Genomic DNA, 18,573 nt, shown 5'->3' with positions numbered 1-18,573 from the left:
TCGGAACTCGGAAGTTCTATATTTATTAGGTGCCTACCTCGTTTATGGTTCCGTGAAAAAAATTAAATACATAAACAAGTCAGAATATAGTGCCTACTTAATCAGGTTATTCCGGACCATTATAACGTTAGGTGTATCTTGAGTTGGCACCTTCAATGCAAGAGGGAACTGTGAAATAGGCATCTGCAATATAGCAATAGAATCTGCAATAGAGAATCTAGGCAAGTATGCTACAGCCTTATCATTGCTTTCCAGTCGTCTATAGCAAGCCTATCTTGTAATAACAAAAGTAAGTACCAGCAAGTAGTGTACAATCGTAAGTACACCTACCTACCACCTGAAAAATTAAATTTACCGACGTTCGTAACGTCAATCGATAGCAAAATGAGATATTAGTCGAAACTCGACGTCTTCGATCCATATTTCTAACTGCATTAAATCTGTTTGCTCGATATATTTAATCGATTCGTGATCATTTTGTCGATCGATTGCTGATAGAATGGCTGATGACCTCGAATCTCGTCTGATGATATTTTAAATAAGCCACACCAAGGCAAAAAGTTCCTAACTAAATGTGATAAGGATTACGAAGTCAAATGATTTAAAAAATCTCTTTATTTAACTCAGCATATTACATACAATTTTACAGTCTCATTAAATTATTTACAACTCAATAACTATCTACGTATAACCTATATCATACTTATGAACTAGTTAAAACTATATTTATGTACAAATAAATCTACATTTTCTCACAATAGAACTCTTGTTGGGTTTCCTATCTATTTAAGTTTATAGGTATCTGTTGAATCTAAAATATCTTGAATACAAACCATTTTGCATTTGAACGATTGGTTATTATTTTTTAATCTTTCTTCTACAAAAGTAGATGCAGATATACTTGTATCAATATTATTCGAAGCGGATTGAGTTGCATCTAATAAATTTTCTTTTTGTTTAGATGATAGCACTTTATCATTCTTGTTCGTGCCATCACTTGTGATTGCAGTTGTAAAAGGTCTTCTTAATTTTGAACGTAACATAATTTTTCTTCTATTTGATTCTGAAATATCTATGGGACGTCTATCATCATAATTTATATTTCCATCATACAATCTTTCCGATTCCTCGAGAGAAGAGACCTCTTGTGATATTGTTTCAGGACTTACTGCTCTCGACATAGAAATTTCGCTTGCTAAAACCTTTGGGTCATTAGATTTCAATTTCGACTGCAATGTTGGTTTTTTATTATCCTGTAAACTTTTCGATAGTTTGGGAAATTTTGCTGAATCACCTACATACTTAGATCTAAGAGAATCCGTTGGAAGTGTGGGTTTAGACCTTGATTTTAAGATATCGGGACGTATTGATGTCGTAGCAAAAGATATTGTTACTTTATTTTCTTTTAGTGGCTTTAATTTCATATTACTTTTTAGTGGATGTTTTGTAGTTAAAATACTTTTAGGAGGGTTAATGGCAATAGGTGCTTTTTTAGAACCTAAATCTTTTTGATGTGGTGAAATACCTAATTTTTCCTTAATGTTGGATCTAAGGATATTAGCTCTATTTGATCTGGTAGCTAAATCAGTTGATTTCTTTTTGTTCGTTTCAATGCTTGGTATATTTTTTGATAGTAGTGTATTTTTCATAGTGGGTGATTTTGTTTTGAATTGCATTGCTGCAGTATTCTTACTTGCTATGTCGTGTGATCCAGGCCTATTTTTCAACTTGGTTGGAGTCCATAATAATCGAGAACTATCAGGTGATGTTCGTGAGGATATGGAACTAAGTCTTCTATTGAGATCAGAGTGAAAAGCTTGTATTTTATCGTTAAAATCTTCATGGGTTTTTAAAACAGTTCCAAATAAATTATCAGGATTTATTAGGGATTTACCCAACAAATTATTCTTTTTGATACTAAATGGTTCTTCACGGGCCACATCTAACGTATCTCGAAAAGTTTTTAAAGCATTATTTGTGTGATATTTGAAACTCTCAGCAAGTCTTGGAGTTATAGAAGAAAATGTATCTTGAAGCACCTTTGGCGTTTCTATAGTTTTATACACAGGATTTAATCCATTTTTTAAGTTATTTCTAACTATGTTTTTTAAATTAGTAAGATGTGGTACTTTTTCTGATGCGAAGCCCAATACATCTGCTTCATCATCTGAATATGGAAGGTTTGAACGCAATGAATTTAAATTTAGAGAATTTGGACTTGCTACTTTAGCTATGTTTGAACTTAAATTAGAATCTGAGCAAAATTTTGGTGTATTACCATTGCTGAAGCTTTTTGAAGAGTCGATAGTTTTACCGAAACTAGATCTAAACAATGGCTGATTATCAAAAAATACCGATTTACTGTAATCATTTGTGGATCGATCTGCACCTAGAGCCCTGAAGCTATTAAAAAAATGTTTTATACCCTCAAGAGGCCTTGAATTATCTTCAGGTTGTACAATAAAATCCCTTTGTAACAATTCCAATGTGGGTGGATCTAAATCTTGCTGATATATGCGATTCAAAACTGAATTACTAGGTTGAGCAGTCATTTCATTATCCTCATTTTTCATGATACTAGGATTAGAGTTCTTTGCTATAATATTGTTTTTAGATAAATTTTCTTGAAGTTTATCATTTTTATGATTTAAGTGTTGGTCTTTAACATTTAAAATTAAGTTCTCATTTTTTAAGTTCACTATATCATTATTCTCGTTCAGAGAAGTCGGTGTAGTGATCACGTTATCAATATAAGACATTTTTTCAAATTCGACAGGTTTATTTTCCAAGTCCTTAACACACTCTTCCTTAATAACAGACCTCGTCGATGTTTCAGCGTTATCTTTTAAAGAGCTGAGCTCAAGTAATGAATCTGACATATTTTGCAAATCTTGAGTACTCATACTTTTTCCGTCACTTGTGTTTGCATTATTTTGTGGTAGTTCCACAGAAGAAGCGCGTATTTCACTTAAAGGTTCAATGACTGTTTGAGATGGTGAGTGGAGATGCTCATTAGCAATAACTAGCTGTAAAGCATCTTGTACATTGTATCTTAATTTTTGCTGAATTTTTGCGTTTGCCTTTTTAAAACTTTCTAGTGTTCTAAAAATGTCTGATTTAATATTATTTGGCAAAGTATGAATTTTAGATTCAACCACATCTCTTTCTGCAGAAGTTAAACAAGATAAAGGTTCTTGATCTCTTACATCTTTTGAAGTAATGGGATAAGCATTTCTTATTTTGCTTTCATCTTCAGAGGTAGATATGAATTCTGGACTGGCGACTGTAACTGGCAAATTTGTGACTATATTTCTATTCATACTTGGTTCGGATTCCATATCTTTAATATTTTCCGAATGTCTCGTAGTATTCTCAGTTTCTAAATTATTAAATTGTAAGTCTACAACATCTTCTGTAATTTCTTCTGAGGCTTCTTCCACGTTCTCGGGAAAGCTATTTGGTTTAGTTACAGATTCTAAGGTACTAGGAATTAAGTTGTTTGTGTCTGCATCCATATCCGATACTTTATCAGCCTCATTTTCTTGTATGATAACATTCGGGTTTTCTTTAATGTCTTGATTTTTAATTTCAATAACTTTCGAAGAACTTGGAATTTCATCAGAATATTCTGAATTCTCTTTAACGGATAAGTTTGGCTCACTAACAGTTTCTGTACAGACATTGTTTTGAAGTATGTCTCCAGCGGATACTTTCAGTTTTCTTGAGCTATTATCGAATGATGCAGTAGCATTTTTCTTAAAGTCAGGCACCTCATCTGGGTCCATATGAATTTTTGTAACACCTGCAGCGTTCGTTGCAAAAAGTTCGTTAACATTATTTGGAGACTTCGATATCACATCTATTGTTGGTTTATTTTGCGAAAGGATACGGTCTGTAATATTCTTTTTTAAATAGAATTTTTGCAGAATGTTTGGTGAAGTTAGCAAATCCCTGTTGTCAGTGTTTGAAAATGGTGTTAAATTTAACAAATTTAATCTAGTTTTCAAATTTTCCATAATATTATTTTTCAAAGGTGTTGCCATTCGTTCTTGGGTGCTACTAGCACTGCCATCAATTTCGAAACGATTTCTATTTAAAATATTATTACTTGAAAATTTCGGTGGAGTCAAAATCTGCTTCAGTAAATTCGTTGAAGGCTGTAGTCGCAAACTGTCTAAGTTGTTATTTGTATTTAAAGAAGGGAGGACACAAGTACTTTCTTGCATTTCTGTAGCCTCTGACATGATGTCACCATTATTATCGTCATTAGGGCTTACAATAATGTTAACTACATTTCTTTGTTCAGGTTTTGGCAGTTCTGGGTCCATAAATTGTAAAACGCTTCTTGCAGCATCTCTGACCAATGCTTCCTGATACTCTTGGTCTGTAACTTCTCGTAAAGTTTCTAAAACTGATGATGCAAGGTCTACTTCTGGATTCAAAAGAGGTTTTGGCTCTTCTTTTTTCGACACAGGTCTGTAAGAATTGACACTTAATTAATAGGTAATAGAAGTATATAATTAATTATTTTAAACTGGAGGATGGATAGGGATATTATATAGATAATATTCTGTAAGTATCTAAGCATAATAACCGAACCTATTCGCTTTCAGGGTCACTAAAGGCCAGGCTCAGCTGAAATTTTTAGCACACTAAAACCACATAAAATCTATTTATGATCTATTCATGAGCCTTTCGGTTCCTATAAGAATCTAACAAGAATTAAAGTACCTACCTACCTATTTTTGTAAAAGATTTTTTATGGAGGGTAAGTAGAACCTACATAATTTTATTTAAGTACCTAATGAAAAATTATGATTTTTAATAAGAAGATAATTTAGGAATATAACTATATTTAGTTTAAATTTTGGAGTTCATTTATGATTTTACTGTGGATATACATACATTTGAGTAAACAATGAATTTTTAGTCATTTATTGAAATAGGTCAACGAGTTTTTAAATAATTGAATAACTTATTTAATTAAGACTGTTGGTTTAAAATTCTGGTAGATTCTGCAGCTACTAGGTATATTTTTTACCTAAGTACTATTTTTGTTTCTTGTCAATATTTTTTGTACCTACCTATGTTATAGATACCTACTTACCTATTTTATTTTAAATAATATCTGTCCCGGCTGTACTCACGTGTTAAGTCGACGTTAACCTGACTAGTTTCGAGCCCATCAGGGGTCCTTTTTCAAGGGAGTCTGTTCGCGCACGCGCCGCAGTTTTGACTGCGGGCCGTGCGTGCCGCTGCCCGTAGAGCCCGTTGTGAGGGTGGCTGGGGTGCACGGTGCTGGGGTGGGGCGGGGGGCACGGGCAGCGGCACGCGCGGCCCGCAGTCAAAATCGCGGCGCGTGCGCGAACGGACTCCCTTGAAAAAGGTCCCCGGATGGGTTCGAAACTAGTCGGGCTAACGTCGACTAAACACGTGAGTACAGCCGGGACAGGTATTATTTAGAATGGAAATCACTCACGGTAGTTTAAACGCGATTTTATTTTATTTATTAACTAATTTAGAAAATTTTCAAAAATCACACAGGCAAAAATATTGTAAGTCTTTGCGGTAAGGTTCAATTATGTAATTAAAAATTGCATAACTACACTGAGAGGATGGCAACTGCAACAGAAATTCCTATAGTGGCGTGGGTAGAAAATTCGAGTTTGACATTTAATTTTTTGAAACTTTTGCTGGTGCAGAATAGCCCAGCTAACCAGTGTGCTTAGCTTAGTACGAAATACTTCTCACATAATATGCCTCACATCGTTGATAGAATTCAAGAATGCAAACAAAATAACGTTTAAGTAAAATGGACCTAAACTTCCTTAATTTAAAGTAAAAAATTCAGTAAGTACCTACCACCGATTTAAATTTCACGTTTCCGCTTGGAGCGGTGACTTACATATTATATTGACCCAGACCACTTACTTAATGACTAAACTAGCGGCACGCTATGATGGCCGGTTTGACGTTTGTCCGCTCATGAAGTTCCGTATTAATTGATAACGACTTTGAAGGAAATAATTGTATTACTTTATTGACGATAGTGATGTGCAGAGATTCATAAATTTTATCGAATGTAGTTTTAGGTTTAGGACTCAAAATTTATTTATTAAATTGATTTCTTAAATGTATACAAGTGTAGAAAAATCAGTTTGCACCATTTAAGGGGTGAATGTACTTGTGAATATGAACAATTTTCACTATGTGGACAAACCTCTGAAATCGCAAAAAAATATCAATAAATTTTTAAAAATGGAATCTAATACGATCGTCACATAGGATCGCTGGCTAGCACAACTACTACCTCCGGCAAACTCGCGTCAATGCTCAATGCAAAACAAAGCAGTTTCGAATTGACGTTGCTTCGAAAAGTATAAACTGTCAGTGCAATGCGATTGTGATATAGTTTTGACCTGGCTTTGGATTTCAAATATTGATACTGCATTACTGTTGACCCTTGCTCGTTAATTTGGACTCTGTTCAAGCCCTTTGTTGTGGATTTCGTCGATATGACCGAACGTACGCAGAGAACTGTTCTAAATAGTCAGACACGTGAGTTCCTAATACGCCTTCGTAACTATTTCGATCGTGAAGCTCAAAATGGAGGGCCAATTTTACCTATAACGTCAGTGGTTGAACGCGTAGCTGATGCGCTTAATATTGGACAACGAACTGTTAGACGGATAACTAAAAAAAAATATGGCGAGACTGGCACAGAAGAAAATAAACTTCACACACCAAAAAGAGAAAACGAGCAAAACCAGTCGTAGGCATCGATAGCTTTGATGCCGATGCTATCCGAAGACATGTTTACGGCTACTATTTACAGAAGGAGTATCCAACAAGAAAAAAGTTGGTGCATTCACTGAAGGAAGCTGGATTATTCTTCGGTGGGGAAAGTTCTTTAACGAAGATTTTGAAGACCATTGGATTTCGATACAAAAAATGTAACAAACGCAAAATATTGATGGAAAGATTTGATATAGCGATGGCAAGGTATACTTTTTTACGGCAAGTGAAAGAAATCAAAAATTGGCAAAATGTTGTGTTCTTGGATGAAACATGGCTTAATGCTAACCATACTGTAGGCCGTTCTTGGAACGATGACACAGCAGCATCTACTTCCAAAGTTCCTGTAGGAAAAGGATCGCGACTTATAATTTGTCACGCCGGAACCATCAACGGGTTTGTCGAAGGTTCTCTCATGGCTTTTGCGTCAAAAACCACTGGAGACTATCATGAAGACATGAATGGAGAAAAGTTTACTGAATGGTTTACCTCAATGTTGTGTAGCCTCCCTGAACCATCTATTATAATTATGGACAACGCCCCATACCACTCGATGCAAATTGACAAGCCACCTGCCCAATCCCAAAAGAAAGCTGATATCGTCGCATGGCTTCGTAAAAATGGCGTAGATGCAAACATGAATATGTTAAAAGCGGAATTAGTACGTCTTTTAAAAGAAAACAAACCAACCAAGATCCGATACGTCATTGACGAAATAGCATTAGAACATGGGCACAGAGTTATACGGTTACCGCCTTACCATTGTGAGTATAATGCGATTGAGTTGGTGTGGGCTCAAATTAAGGGATATGCTGCAAGACACAATACAGAACCCCCATTTACCACAAAAAAAAATGCTAAAATTATTAGAAGAAGCTTGTGAACATGTGACTAAAGGAGACTGGGAAAAGGTTGTGAATAGAACTGTTAAATTAATAAGGGAAGATTATGAAAGAGATGTGAAAATAGATAATATTATAGAAAACGAACATATAATTATTAATGTATGTGATGATAGCAGTGACGACAGTGAAAATAGTAGTATGGACGAATCTGATTAATTATGGCCTTTTGTGGCACCTTTTTCGGTATCTTTTGTATTCATATGTTTCTTGTGTGCATATAAAGTATGTATATTCATTTTCGTTCAAATATTCAGTTCGTTCAAATAAATTAAATAAACATATACATTTTTGTTTTATTAAACCTATTTAATCAGGTACAAAAACAAAACTTAATTGTTTTTTGTTCGAGAATAAATTGACATTCCACATCACTATTGTAATGTGTCAAACCGGCCATCATAGCGTGCCGCTAGTGTAATGAGTATGGACAATAAATATAAATAAATACATAACGGTTTTTTAAAAATTTGCTGGTTTCAGTATCGCGAAAGTTTGAACGTTGAGTTTAATCTTAGTATATTTGGTTATTTACCTTATATTTGGTTGTGCTGCTCTGAAGGATGGACGGAAGATGGATGAAGCGGCTTCAGAATCCGAAGTCACCCTGCATGGCCCACTGGTGTCATCTGTTACTGATATTGTATCTATAAGAGAATTAGCTGAACTATCCTGAAATGAATCTTGCCCTGGACACGGGCAGCAATCGCCAAAATTCAGTTGTCTGGTTGCACGTGTATTTTCAGTTTCTTCATTTACCTCTGGTTCGGATGATATCTATAAAAAATATGATAAGAAATTATTTTTGCTAAGTATAAGTCCCGCAAAATGCTATTGCGCTGGAACCATGTCTCATCAACATCGAAATAACGCCAATTCGGCGTCAGCCGAAATAAAAATATACCATCAGCTCGAAACTTCAATCTAGTGCTGACGTCACTAAAATGGCGGCCGAATCGCAATTTGCGGGACTTTATAGTACGCCTAAGTGCCGTAGGTAGAAAACAAAATGTTCAGGTAGTTACCTCCCTAAGTATAACAAATAATAATTAATAAATTAAATAAATAGGTAGGTATATAGCAAAGTTATTTCAAAAAAACCTTACCAAAATACGTTGCGTTAACAACGACAGCACAAGGAACCGCTTCAACATCTTTCCAGTAGCATTTCCACACGCAAGAACTCTAAGTGACCCCACAAGTTTACCATCACGCTTATTAATATAGAAGTCTCATCATGATCTATCTACTGATAGTGGATATTAGTTCAGTGCACGCATTGTAGACCGTCAGAATAAGTACGTGACCTGAAAACGTGCTGATCTTTGTATTTAAATATTTTAATCTCTATCAATTATTAGGTATCAAACGATTATCATCGTGTTATTTTTAACGAGCTTCAAAAAGGTTATCTAATAAGTAGGTACGTCTTGAAACGAAGTTCCTTATCGTTCGTTGCGTGCTCGAACACCAGGGACTCCAGGGAGTCCTCATCGTCATCATCAACCTATCGCCGGCTCACTACTGAGGACGGGTCTCTTAGGATGTTATGGGCTTGGGATATCTGTGGGTTCTGCCATGGTTCTCCACGCTAGCCCAGTACGACATGGCAGATTTTACACACCTTTGAGAACATTATATGGAGAACTGGCAGGCATGCCGGTTTCCTCACGATATTTTCCTTCACAGTTTAGTAAACCAATTGATATTTTATTTAAAACGCACATCGACGACCTCCCTGGCGCAGTGGTAAGCACTGTGGTCTTATTAGTGAGAGGTCCCGGGTTCGATTCCTGGCAGGGGTTTGAAATTTTATAATTTCTAAATTTCTGGTCTGGTCTGCTGGTAGGCTTCGGCCGTGGCCAGTTACCACCCTACCGGCAAAGGCTGCCGCCAAGCGATCTAGCATTCCGGTACGATGCGTGAAGAAACCAAAAGGGGCATGGTTTTTATAAAAATTGCCATACCCTTTCCAGGTTAGCCCGATTCCATCTTAGACTGCATCATCACTTACCACCAGGTGAGATTGCAGTCAAGGGCTAACTTGTATCTGAATAAAAAATTAAAAAAAAGTTAGAGGTGGTGGTGATCGAACCTCCGAAGTCCGACCCTCCGAATAGGGAGTAAGATGAGAAAATAACTTCACCGTCACCGTCATCATCCGGTGGTGAATATATTAAGTATATTGAAGGATCAGTAGTCGAGTGAAGTTGTAACAACGCATATCGACTGCGATTGTTAAGCAACGTTACGTTGATCGAAGCCGGGAACTGGATGGATGACTGACTTTGGAAGTCCTGTGGCGGTTGCCACAATAGAAACTAGATGGCGCTGTTCAATCGATGACATAGTCCCGAACAAATGTATCGCCGACAGTACTCGCAATAACAGAGTTTTCTGCAATCTGGACTATATATAGAAGTTTCAAGACATAACCGTCGGCCCAGCTGGCGCTACCGAGCACAACCAACCGCTCGGTGGGAGATCTCCCCTTTGGTACGGTCGAGCCTGCACACCGCTCCCGTACATTGGTGACCCCGACGTGATCAAGAGTGGTCGCACACTACAACAGCCGACGTTGATACAAGAGTGATCGCACACTGGAACAGCCGACGTCATCGAAGATCAACCGCACACCGCCGCACTCCGCACTGCGCACTCAACGTGATCAAGGGTGCTCGCATACACCGCAACACCTTTGGATCACACACCGCAAGCCGACGTCTCCTCCAAACTCCAAGTCTACAAGCAGCAACAGCAAGCACATCGAGGCCTGTAAGACGGATGTAGCCACAGCTTCGGGGCACAATGGCCCTGCACTCCATCACCAGCTACAAGCGTCCTGGTCTACCGCTTCTCTGGTTGGTTAGCAGCCATTGCCCTTACACGCCTTCACGCTACAGCGCCACCTCTCTTCACTGCTTCACACTACGCGTTCGTCTCGGAGGGGAGTGATGTGGCGGTTGCCACAATAGAAACTAGATGGCGCTGTTCAATCGATGACATAGTCCCGAACAAATGTACCGCCGACAGTACTCGCAATAACAGAGTTTTCTGCAATCTGGACTATATATAGAAGTTTCAAGACATAACCGTCGGCCCAGCTGGCGCTACCGAGCACAACCAACCGCTCGGTGGGAGATCTCCCCTTTGGTAGGTCGAGCCTGCACACCGCTCCCGTACAGTCCGAAATCATTTCAAAGCTTTCTTCTTTCTTCGGTACTATTCAGAGATAGTTTGCACTCGAAAACGGCTTTTTATCGGGGAAAATGAAAGAGTTCCCACATGTTGACGAAGTTGCGGGCATTAAGCAATATAAAAAAAAAGCGCGAACGAAGTGAGCGCGAAATTTCTGATATATTTACGAAAAATCTTTAAGTACCTACTAATATTATAAATACGAAAGCATGTCGGTCTATTTACCTATCTGTATCCTATCTGTTAGGTACCTTTTCATGGCCTATCTTTTTAACCATGTACTAAACAGAACGCTTCCATCCCGGAAGCATACTCACAGGCTTTTTAATCCGGAAAACCCTATGGGATCTTTGAAACCCTAAATCTATGCGGACAACGTTGCAGGCAAGCATCAACTAAAAGCGCGAGCAAAGCAAGCACGAAATTTTTGGTATATAAACAAATAACTTGATAAATTCAAGATAGTATTATCCATTTCAAAATCATTTTTCTTTTGTCTGGGATCTCGGGGACCACCTCACGCGACGTGAACATTAAAATATAAACATATAAATATTGGATAATTATTGCCTATTATTGCTATAGAAACTGGGGTGAAACCAAAATCGTAAGTAGAAACACTGCATAAAGTTTGCACTTTGCTGTTGTTTGACAGTTGACACAATTTGAAAAAGTCGGTTGAATTCGTTGATGTCGTTCATTAATTATTGCATTGTGATTGCATTTTAAATCGCTAATTTGTAAATCGTTTTGCATATTTGTTTTATGTGAAAATCTCGCGACATTCTGCACTAATTTTATATAAGTTAACCTTGAATATAGTTAAAATAATCAAGGTTTTCCGGTCAGCAGCAAACCCCGTTTGCGTGGTTCCGGAGTTTTACTTGAAACGTTTGCAAAATCAACCAAAATTCCGCCCTACACGATGGACGACTTCCTCAAAATTGAAAAAATTGGGGAAGGGACGTATGGGGTGGTGTATAAGGGTAAAAACAAACAGACTGGGCAGTTTGTTGCAATGAAAAAAATCAGGTTGGATTCTGAAGACGAAGGAATACCGTCAACTGCTATACGGTACGTATATAGTTTCTGCGAAACAAGAATCATATTGTTATTGTTGATATGAGCTTTTGTAAACCAAAACAACTCGATTTTCTTTAAGTACATAACCTCACTTATAAGTTACTATGTTTATCAGATCCATTGTTACTTGCAGTCCTTAATATTATGTTACTGACTGCTAAACTCATCTAACCTTCCCATAGGTAAAAAGGTGGGTGCATAACTATGTCCGGGCTAATAAATACAATATAGATGCTAAACTTGCACTATTTGACAGGGCCACGCAGTAACAAAACTCCATTATATAAATACAATTGGTTAAGATACCTGATTACATTATTGACCCTAACTTATTAAACATACCATTAAGTAATCTTACCTAATCATGTACAGCTAGGTGGCCTTTCTGTAAGGGATTGTAGTATTTATTAATGTTAATAAAACGTAAAACGTAAACTTTTTGAGAAATCCTATTACAAAGTAAAGGATTATTTAAATGATAAGAAAGCTTAAGAATGAGTTGCTTAACAGCTTTGTGATAGTTCTAATATTAAGTGATTTTGTAAAGTGGTGATATAGTACTATACAAAGTACTATAGATTTTAACCTTAATACCATCATAATCATAAATTTCATTTTTGTTGGATTTACAGAGAGATCTCATTGCTGAAAGAATTAGACCATGCAAATATTGTAAAATTAGAAGATGTGTTGATGGAAGAGGCTCGCCTTTACCTCATTTTTGAATTTCTTTCTATGGATTTGAAGAAATATATGGACTCCCTTGGTACAGGCAAGGTATGATTCTGTTTATTTAACACCTTAGTATTAAATAATACTATATTAATAAATACAACTTGCGCTATCTCAATTTTAACAATTTTACAGGATAAAGGAAAAAATTTTTTCTTTAGTGATTATTTATTATATTATTATTATGCCAGTTTAGATGAAGGCTTGCTAGTGTTCGTGCTTTTTAAATTTTTGTTCCACGCTAGTAACTGTCTAAAGTGGAGGCCATATTGGGAAACGAAACTAAGATTGTTTTGCTTGCTTACTAAGTTACGAATAGCGGGCTTAGTTTAGCTCTGTACGTATTAAAAGACGTGGTAATGATATAAATGAAGGGAATCGATCGTTTTGCTTCACTCCCAATGTGGCCTGTGCTTTAAACTGTGACACTGTGGAGCATGAAAAGTAAAATCGTCAAAAATATGAGATAGGGCATGTTGCTAGTTCACATTCAATATGCACTGGTATAGGAGGGATGAATGTTGGAACAGATATAATCTTCTTTTTGATTACTGGCGGCTGTGCATGGGGTCTCAGATCCTATATCACAGTGACCGTATCTATTGTGACAAAGTACAAACACTCAAACTTTAATTTTTCATATTATATGTATGTCATAAATATCCATAAATCGTATTATTTTTCAGTTCATGGAGCCCAGCTTAGTCAAGAGCTACCTGTATCAGATTAATAGCGCCATCTTGTATTGCCACCGGCGCCGCATTCTGCACCGCGACTTGAAGCCACAGAACTTACTCATTGATAAGTCTTCTGGAATTATTAAGGTGAATACACACTTTTATACCCACGACTGAGAGAAACCGCCTGCTCCAACTTATAATGTTAGGCAAAGTAGAGAGCAAACAACGCGTTGGAAGAAGGAAAAAGTCCTGCATGTCTAACATGCGCCCATGAAAAAATTTTGTCTACGCATTTACTCATGTTATCTCTATGAATAACACGAGAAAATGCGTAGACAAAATTTTCTCGTGGTGCGCATGTTAGGCCCTCTGGTTGCGCAACATCCGCTAATGGATGAAGATCGCCACCATAGAAGAACTACTTCGTTTGGCGCAAGAATGCGAAGAATTCTCAAAAAAGTTTGTTAACCATAAGAAATACCACAAATGCGTCGCGTTGTGCATGTTATAAGGATGTTTCTACGTTAAGATTTGAATTGTCTTAGGAAATATCTATAGCATAAAATACATACATACTACATATTTACTATGTGAGTTTGAAATCTGTAGGTACATTAATAAATAGAAGTGTATTTGTTTAATAATAATAATTTGTACTCAGGTGGCAGACTTTGGGCTTGGTCGTGCATTTGGTGTGCCAGTGAGGGTCTACACCCATGAAGTGGTTACACTTTGGTATCGAGCCCCAGAAGTCCTTCTAGGGAGCCAACGGTAAATATATAAAAGGAAAAAGTGACTGACTGATCTATCAACGCACAGCTCAAACTACTGGATGGATCAAGCTGAAATTTGGAATGCAGATAGCTATTATGACGTAGGCATCTGCTAAGACAGGATTTTTGAAAATTTAACCCCTAAGGGGGTGAAATATATAGGGGGTTTGAAATTTGTGTAGTCAACGCGGACGAAGTTGCGAGCATAAGCTAGTTTATTTTATGTCCTTTACACAAGTTTAAAATTTAAACATTAGAAAATTATATTATAATCATATTAATACCCATGATGTCCGCGACTTCTTGCGCGTGGATATAGGTTGTTAAAATTCCACGGAAACTTTGATTTGGTGATGACTGGAATAAAAAGCCTAAATCACTCTTCAAAATGCAAGCTATTTTTGTACCAAATTTCGTCAAAATCGGCTAAACGGGCCGTGAAAAACTAGCATACGTTTTTGAAAATCCCGCGGGTACTCTTTGATTTTCCGGGATAAAAAGTAGCCTATGTGTTAATCTAGGGTATAATCTATCTCCATTCCAAATTTCAGCCAAATCCGTCCTGTAGTTTTTACGTGATTGAGTAATAAGCATCCAAACATCCACACTTTCACATTTATAATACTAGATGATACCCGCGACTTCGTCCGCGTGGACTTATGTTTTGGAAAATCCTGTGGGAACTCTTCAATTTTCCGGGATAAAAAGTAGCCTAGGTAACCCGAGAGGCAAACTATCTCTGTACCAAATTTCGTTAAAATCGGTTGAACGGTTGAGCCGTAAAAAGCTAGCAGACAGACACACTTTCGCATTTATAATATTAGTATGGAGTATGGATTATTAGGATTAAGATTAGTATAGAATTATAGATGTTAAATATTAAAGTCAATGTTAAAGCTATTTTTTTTCATTACAGCTACTCCTGTCCAGTTGACATCTGGGCGATTGGGTGCATATTCGCTGAGATGTCTTCTAAGAAGCCACTTTTCCAAGGAGATTCAGAGATTGATCAACTGTTCCGCATATTCAGGTATTCAATGTTTGAATTTTGATTATTCCCGCGATTTCATCAGCAAGGAGTTAGATTTCTTAAAAATCCTGTGAGAACTCTTTGATTTTCCAAAAACATGCCTAGCCTGACATTCTATAACGACGAACGACATTTGTTCTATAGAACTTGACGTCATTGGACAAAATGAATCAATTTTATCCTAATTTGTTCAATAGAACAATTGAGATTTTTTTTTCTTTAACAGTTCTGTAGAACAAAGTAAATGAACTTTTCTTTTTTTGTGGTGGAATGTCATCAGGATCATTTTTAGGGTTCTGTACCGGACGGGTGCCAAACAAACCCTAAAACTGTTAGTCGATTGCGGTAGAATGACAGCTACAATGTCACGACCGCAATCACCTCTGATTGGTTAATGCTCGCTCACTATTGACTACAAATGCATTGTTGCAACAAAAATCGCACAAATTCAGGCAATCCGAACATAAAATGCTTGTATATAGTTCTATGGAACAAATTAGGATAAAATTGTCTCATTTTGTCCGATGACGTCAAATTCTATGGAAAATTAATAGGACTCACCCATGGCGTGTCCGGTGGCTTCACTAGTCTCTGTTTTCAGGGGGTATACCGATTGCAACTGTATTTCAAAGGACAAAGCTGAGTTTAAGTTATCAAAAACACTGCTGCACTCTCTTCTGTACTCACTAAAAGTGTTGGCCATACGTCATATTTTACATTGCTGAAAGGCGATACAGTCGTGGATTTAGAAAGTTTTTGTCATTCCAGAATGCTGAGAACCCCAACTGAAGAGATCTGGCCGGGAGTTTCCTCTCTTCCCGACTACAAGCCCACATTCCCTAATTGGACCAGTTTCAATTTGCATAATCATGTAAGTTATAAGTCCCACAAATTGCTAATGCGCGTGGCCACAATTTTGAATACGAGGAATACGGTATTTGACAACTAGTCGAATCAGTAACTTTTTATCAAACGTCAAAACGCGCGCTTCTAGATTCTATGAAATACCGGTGTGTGACGTTACAATCATTTGACGTGATTTTTTTAGTTAAATCTATAATTTAAAATGGTTATTACACTTAAAAGCAACAAAGGACGTGGATTTTACGTTTTTTGGAAGACCCTCTATTTAATAATCACTGAGAAATGATTTATTTTTGATGTCAAATACAAATACGTAAAAAACCGATCTCAGCTGGACTTGAGTATTCAATCTTTAGTCATCTGGTGACAGAAATGCTGGCTCATTTTTTGCGCAACGGATCAGCCTGGCTGTCCAGTGCGGAAGTGCAGCCATTATTCTTGACAAAATTCCACACGGGCATGATTTGTATAGTTATTAGATAAGGTAGCTAAGTGTTATTGTAATATTTTCGACTAGCTTATGCTCGCGACTTCGTCCGCGTGGACTGCACAAATTTCAAACCCCTATTTAACCCCCTTAGGGGTTGAATTTTCAATATTCCTTTCTTAGCAGTCATAATAGCTATTTGCATGCCAAATTTTAGCCCGATCTGTCCAGTAGTTTGAGCTGAGCGTTGATAGATCAGTCAGTCAGTCACCTTTTCTTTGTTATATATTTAAAGATTCTGTGTTATAGGTGCAAAACCTGGAAGAGAGGGGCATGGACCTGCTGAAGAAGATGCTGGTGTACGACCCCATGTGCCGCATCATCGCCCGCGACGTGCCCCAGCACGCATACTTCTGCGACGTCAAGCTGCCGCCCGGCCTCGCCTCGCACTCACACTGACTGCGATGCGACGCCCACTGTGCCAAGACTGCCTCGCGCTGTGCCCTTACAACCAATGCTAGTTACAACTGAAAATATCATATTTTCGGAGTGTAGCTCAGGAGGGCCCCACCTTCGTTATCTTATAAAAGCTGAAAGTTTCTATACATATTGTCCCAAACACAAGGGAGGAACGATCAGCGACTATAAAGTTTTGATCGTGGTGGCTTTGGGAGATAACAAGTAACAAGGTGTAAAATTTCTTAGGTCAAAGTATAAAGTGATTTTTTTTAAAGAATAGTATTAGAAACTGTGCCAAGACTGCCACACACTGTACCAAGACTGTATCACAGCTGTATGTCAACTAATACAAGTACGCTGGAGTTGCGATTGCCGATCTGTTTTTGAAGCTACTTGATTTTCGTCATTCGCTGATAATAGCAGCGAGCGTACTCGAAGACATCTGTTAAAAGTGTCGACATAAAGACCAGACAAAGTATCAATTCTAATTCCTGGTACGCTCGGTACGGCGCGGCGGTGAGGCGCTTGGAATGGGCGCTTAAATAACTCAATTTGTGTTGCACACCTCTTCCAGCGTACTTGATGGCCATTTTGGTGATAATTACTGATTATTATAAATTAATGTGTAAAATATCTTAACTGTGATCTTGATCAATTGAGACATTTTATTTGCTTGAATTGTGTCTAGAATTGTGTTTAGGTCTAGAACAAAAAAATAAGCGTTTGTATGGAAAAGCGCGGTAAGAGGGGCAATCCTTAAAGCACTTAGTTTTAATCTCAATAACATTCTGGTATAGGAATAACGCATAACTGAGAAGGTTCCTGCGGTGTGATGACGTGACGCGAGAGCTGCGATTGGTCAAATCGTGAGTACGGTACCCCTCTCGCACCGCTCCACTACCGCAAGAGCCTACTCAACCGAGTAGGCTCCTGCGGTAGTGCGTATAACTGTGCGCTATATCCATAATTAAATTACTACTCTAATTATTTAAAATAGGTACGATTAAAAGCATTTTTGTCTGTGCTAAAAATGTAGGGATGGATATAATTGCTACTTTGAAATAATTTTTACTGGGTGAAATTATTATTTTCTAACTTTGCGAGATTTTGCTAGTGATTTTTCACAGACTACTTTAAATAAGGTAGCAAGTAGCTAAGATGAAACACTCTGTACAGTAGCCAGCAAGAAATATTGTACATCGACCTTTAGAATGAGATTTCGGCTTTGTAAATTGTAGAGTGTTGACTCTGTCACTCACACCTATGCGACGTTTTATCGGTCTCAACGACAGAGACAACGCTCTACGAAACCCTCTTTCTTAAGGTCGATGTACAATATTTTCTGCCGCGTACTGTAGATCCGTCCATCTCTATCTAAAATGATCAAAGAAAAACTTGTGTAAAAGAGTAAGGTTGTATTTTTTGTACCCTCACAAAAAATACTTACTTGGGGCACAACTTATATTAACTAGACTGACAAGATTATCTTATTTTATTTGTATTATTATTTTAGCATAGCAAGTTTGCATTTAGTTTAATTTTAATCTGCTTTATTCTAATTAAATTGATTATTTTTTGTAATAATATTGTAGGTATTTAATTAAATGAATACTTTACATAATTAAGTGTA

General features: G+C 37.3%; 2 protein-coding genes across 2 annotated transcripts; one reads left to right on the top strand and one right to left on the bottom strand.

Annotated features, from left to right (window-relative positions):
* Positions 1-597: 597 nt before the first annotated feature.
* On the bottom strand, positions 598-8,943 carry LOC117985231 (putative leucine-rich repeat-containing protein DDB_G0290503). Its single transcript, XM_034971921.2, has 3 exons — positions 8,804-8,943; positions 8,233-8,474; positions 598-4,476 (listed from the first exon to the last, which is right to left on the bottom strand). The coding sequence occupies exons 1-3, from the start codon at positions 8,849-8,851 to the stop codon at positions 783-785; spliced, it is 3,984 nt and encodes a 1,327-aa protein (XP_034827812.2). The 5' UTR covers positions 8,852-8,943; the 3' UTR covers positions 598-782.
* A 2,615-nt stretch (positions 8,944-11,558) lies between these two features.
* Cdk1 (Cyclin-dependent kinase 1) lies at positions 11,559-18,564 on the top strand. Its single transcript, XM_034972110.2, has 7 exons — positions 11,559-11,969; positions 12,611-12,755; positions 13,397-13,534; positions 14,052-14,161; positions 15,080-15,193; positions 15,962-16,064; positions 16,794-18,564. Exons 1-7 carry the CDS (start codon positions 11,821-11,823, stop codon positions 16,941-16,943), a joined length of 909 nt encoding a protein of 302 aa, XP_034828001.1. The 5' UTR covers positions 11,559-11,820; the 3' UTR covers positions 16,944-18,564.
* The last annotated feature ends 9 nt before the right edge of the window (positions 18,565-18,573 follow it).

The sequence above is a fragment of the Maniola hyperantus genome, chromosome 9 (assembly GCF_902806685.2).
Source record: "Maniola hyperantus chromosome 9, iAphHyp1.2, whole genome shotgun sequence".
Classification (NCBI taxonomy): Eukaryota; Metazoa; Arthropoda; class Insecta; order Lepidoptera; family Nymphalidae; genus Maniola; species Maniola hyperantus.
This window is presented reverse-complemented; position numbering and strand designations above follow the sequence as displayed.